Source organism: Benincasa hispida, chromosome 12 (genome assembly GCF_009727055.1).
Source record: "Benincasa hispida cultivar B227 chromosome 12, ASM972705v1, whole genome shotgun sequence".
In the NCBI taxonomy this organism is placed as follows: Eukaryota; Viridiplantae; Streptophyta; class Magnoliopsida; order Cucurbitales; family Cucurbitaceae; genus Benincasa; species Benincasa hispida.
Genome location: NC_052360.1, coordinates 11,678,246 through 11,681,972, shown reverse-complemented (window position 1 = coordinate 11,681,972; position 3,727 = coordinate 11,678,246). Strand labels below are relative to the sequence as shown.

Below are 3,727 nucleotides of genomic sequence, written 5' to 3'. Positions count from 1 at the left end.
TTTTTTTTTTGGACCGAATGTCCATTTGAACTTCATGGACTCTGAAATCATATTAAATAACATTGACTTTCATCTCTAAATCAATTGGCAAATAAAGGAGTAGTCAATCTATCTTATCAAAATTGTGAGATCCCTTAATTTTTTCAATATGGGATCCTCAACATACATATAAATCAATTAAGAATAAATTCTTTTAATAAACTATAAGACTAAGTTGTTACACAATAAAAAGCGGCACTTCATTTTGAAGAATAATAGGTTAATTAATACAAATTTCGAATTATAGATTAAATTGTTACTTATTAGAGTTTAAAGTCTAGATTGTTAAAAAAAAATTAAAGTACATGAACTAAATCGTCAACAACTAAAATTTTAGGCCAAAATTGTTGCTTCTATGAAAATTTAAGTACCATAAGTGTTTTTCTAATCAATTTTATTTTAGATCGTATTATCAATATAGTATTTATGATTTAAACTACCTTGGTGTCATTTATTAATTATTTGATTTTTAAATTTTAAAAAATTAACCTATAAACACTCACGGTAGTTCTTTAATGCTAGAGATAAAATTATTGAACTTAAAAACTCAATGATTTAAATATAATCTGAACCAAACTTGAGAGATTAATTATGTATTTTCTTTTTAAATACTATAAAATCTTAAAATTACACAGTAGAATTATAAATCCGCGTCTGATTCGAATAATCAAACTTTAATAAGAAGATGACGTGCAAGGTCGGCCACGGCGCGGCCCCACCTCTGATGCCTTTACCAGTTGTGATAAGACGTTTTCACGCCCAACGAAAACGACGACGTTTCTACTGACGAAAACGACCATAAAAGCAATCCCCCGCGGAAAAACCCAACTTCCCTCAACTCCCACGCTAAAACTGTCAACTGCCCTCCCCCCTCCGCTTTACTCAAAACACCCCATTTATGTCGAGCAGCAGTTTCCGGCGGAGGATTCCGGCAATTTCTAGTACAAGAAACAACAAGACACGCCTCAATCTCTCTCAATCTCCTCACCGGAGAACTCCTCCGACGAATCGCGCTCTTTCCAAGCCCTCCATCTTCACTCGATGCTCCTCGGAGCCCAACCTTTGGGCCAACGCCACCGCCGCTGCTGATCGGACTGTGTCATCGGAGAAGGAAGGGGAAGAGGTTGTTATTTTCCGTCCTCATAAGTTTTCGGAAGCCTTTGCTTCATCCCCTCTCTTGATTCCTTCTCCGGCTTCATTCCTTGAGGTTAGGGCTCCGATCTTTCTTATTACGAATCTAGGATTTCTGTTTTCTTCCTTAAATCAAATTAACAGAAAATTAGGAATAATTAATGAATCATTAGATATTGCTTTCCCTTATTTACTCCGCAGTATTTTCGGGCCCATAATTTTAGCATTAAAAAAAAAAACACTATGACCACATTTAACCATCCGTAATGAAAATTGGTGGAATAGTAAGATTTTATTGATAGTTGAATTGTAGTACGTCACAATTGGTAATTAGATTGTTTTTCTGATGGAATTTGTCACATTTATTGATACTATTCATCAATCATCCTTCACTCACCGATCGGTAATTCAATCATCCTCCACTCACTGATCGGTAATTTTGAAATACAAATGGATTGATCACCTCTACTCATCCATCAATTTGAGTTTCTTGATTATAGACTGTACAATAGATCTCACGTGTCAGTACAAGATGTAATTCATTGGCCCATATTTTCATATTATGATTTTCATTTATTACTTTTATCCCGGTGTATACATGGGCTGAGATTCAAAATCGGTTATGCAATGCAGGGGTACAAGAAAGATGCTAAAGTAGTGATCAATGTGACAGTGGAAGGGAGCCCAGGGCCAGTACGAGCCATGGTTAAACTAGGATCCAGTGTGGACGAGACAATTAAGCTTGTTGTTGCTAAATATGGTGAAGAAGGAAGGACTCCAAAGCTTGAACCAAATGATTCACCATCTTCCTTTGAATTGCATAACTCATATTTCAGCCTCCACAGTATGACTAATTAGTTCTTCATTTACTGCCAATTTGAAATTTAAGAGAAACCCAATTGAATTGCCATTCTGTATCCTCTGCTCAGGTCTTGACAGGAGAGAAACAATAGGGGAAATTGGTAGTAGAAGCTTCTATCTTAGAAAGGTCCATAGCTCTCATGGAGAAAATGGAGGACAATCATCTACTCCTTCCACCCAAGCAAGTGGAAGTACCAAAGAAATCGGAGATGTTGCTTTACCAATTCCTCCTGGCTTCTTGCTTTCTAGCTTCATTGCTAGGAAAATGGGCAAAATTGTAAGAAGAACAAGAAAGCTATGGAATTTCATTGTCTGCTTGAAGTAAGAGTATATATGAGTCTAACCAAAAATTAGAAATCAAAGAGTAACACAGCATATTATATATGTTACTCTTTAACATTATTTTCCTATTTTCTTTGTTTTTGGGTATTTTGTCCTCTCATTACATTTATTATATGAGGGGAATTCTCAAGTTTATGAGTTGAAGAAATACCATTTGAGTTTGGCTTAAATGGACTAAATAAACTGTATATAGAATATATTCTTATTTGCCTTTGTTATTTATAGGCATCGTATTGCTACAAGATTGTAATGGTAAATAGAGAAAATTCAATACCAAAACTTTTATTCAGATTCTCCACTATGTGGTGGTTTCCAGTTGCCAAATCCTTTCCTTTAGCTATATGAGTTATGAACTTTATCCTTTTCTTTCAAGAGTGACCCATCTACTCTTTTTCTTTCTTTCTTTCTTTTTATGTCATTGATTTGTCTCAATTGGTTGAATTAGCCTATGTTTATTTCACAATTATGTCACATCATTTTGAACATTAAAATGTACCGGGACTAAAATTTAACAAACCCCAAAATATATACATATTTGATTCTTTATTTGTTTGATGTTTCTTTGTAGTGATAAACTGATGGTTTGTCTTTACATGTAGCCACATTGATAACTTGAGGTCAAAGAGACAACAAAATCGTTAGAATGTTGATAGATCCTGATAGAAGTATATAGAAGTATCAGTAATAGAATTATAAATATATGATTGTTTCTTTTATAAATGTATGTCATTAATAAACTCTGATAGAATTATATATGCAATCTGTTTGCTATTATTGATAAACTCTAATAGAAGTATATATAAGTCTATCAATATGCTGATAGATCATGATAGAAACCTATCGGTAATAAATATATCAATGACATTACATATCTCAAAGACGACACCACAATCTATTACATACCAAAGTTATTATTCATCAAATGCGCCTCTGATCCACTATTACAAATCTCAAAGATGGCACCATAGTTTATTTGTGGGTCCCCAACAACCTAATTCACACAAATTGGTAATATTATGAGTTTTAGGTAAATGTAAATTAGTTATCTTAAACTGTTGAGTTTTTTCATTTAATTGTGGATTTTTTCTACCAAAATTGAGTTAATTTGAGAAGATAATTAATTTAAGGTTTAAATCCTATCTTGGTTCATGAATTTTGAATCTCGTTCTATTTTGGTCCCTAAACTTTTAAAATATCTACTCTAGTCTTGAACTTTTAAAAGTGTTTACTTTGATCCCTACTATTAGAACTATGTTAACTCTTAAATAAAATGATGAGATGACTTGTATTTTTTTATGACTAGGTTGCCAAATAAGTCAGTCCCGCTAAAAATATAGGATTTTGATTTTGAATT

At 33.2% G+C, this 3,727-nt stretch overlaps 1 protein-coding gene across 1 annotated transcript; it reads left to right on the top strand.

Moving 5' to 3' along the window:
* The first annotated feature begins 858 nt into the window (after positions 1 to 858).
* On the top strand, positions 859 to 2,667 carry LOC120067730 (uncharacterized protein At4g22758). The gene is made up of 3 exons (XM_039019289.1): positions 859 to 1,246; positions 1,804 to 2,014; positions 2,100 to 2,667. The coding sequence occupies exons 1-3, from the start codon at positions 938 to 940 to the stop codon at positions 2,354 to 2,356; spliced, it is 777 nt and encodes a 258-aa protein (XP_038875217.1). The 5' UTR covers positions 859 to 937; the 3' UTR covers positions 2,357 to 2,667.
* The last annotated feature ends 1,060 nt before the right edge of the window (positions 2,668 to 3,727 follow it).

Coding starts and splice junctions, on each gene's coding strand:
- LOC120067730 (XM_039019289.1), top strand. CDS start 938: ATGTCGAGCAGCAGTTTCCGGCGGAGGATTCCGGCAATTTCTAGTACA. Junction 1,247..1,803: donor CTCCGGCTTCATTCCTTGAG/GTTAGGGCTCCG, acceptor TATGCAATGCAG/GGGTACAAGAAAGATGCTAA. Junction 2,015..2,099: donor CTCATATTTCAGCCTCCACA/GTATGACTAATT, acceptor TCCTCTGCTCAG/GTCTTGACAGGAGAGAAACA.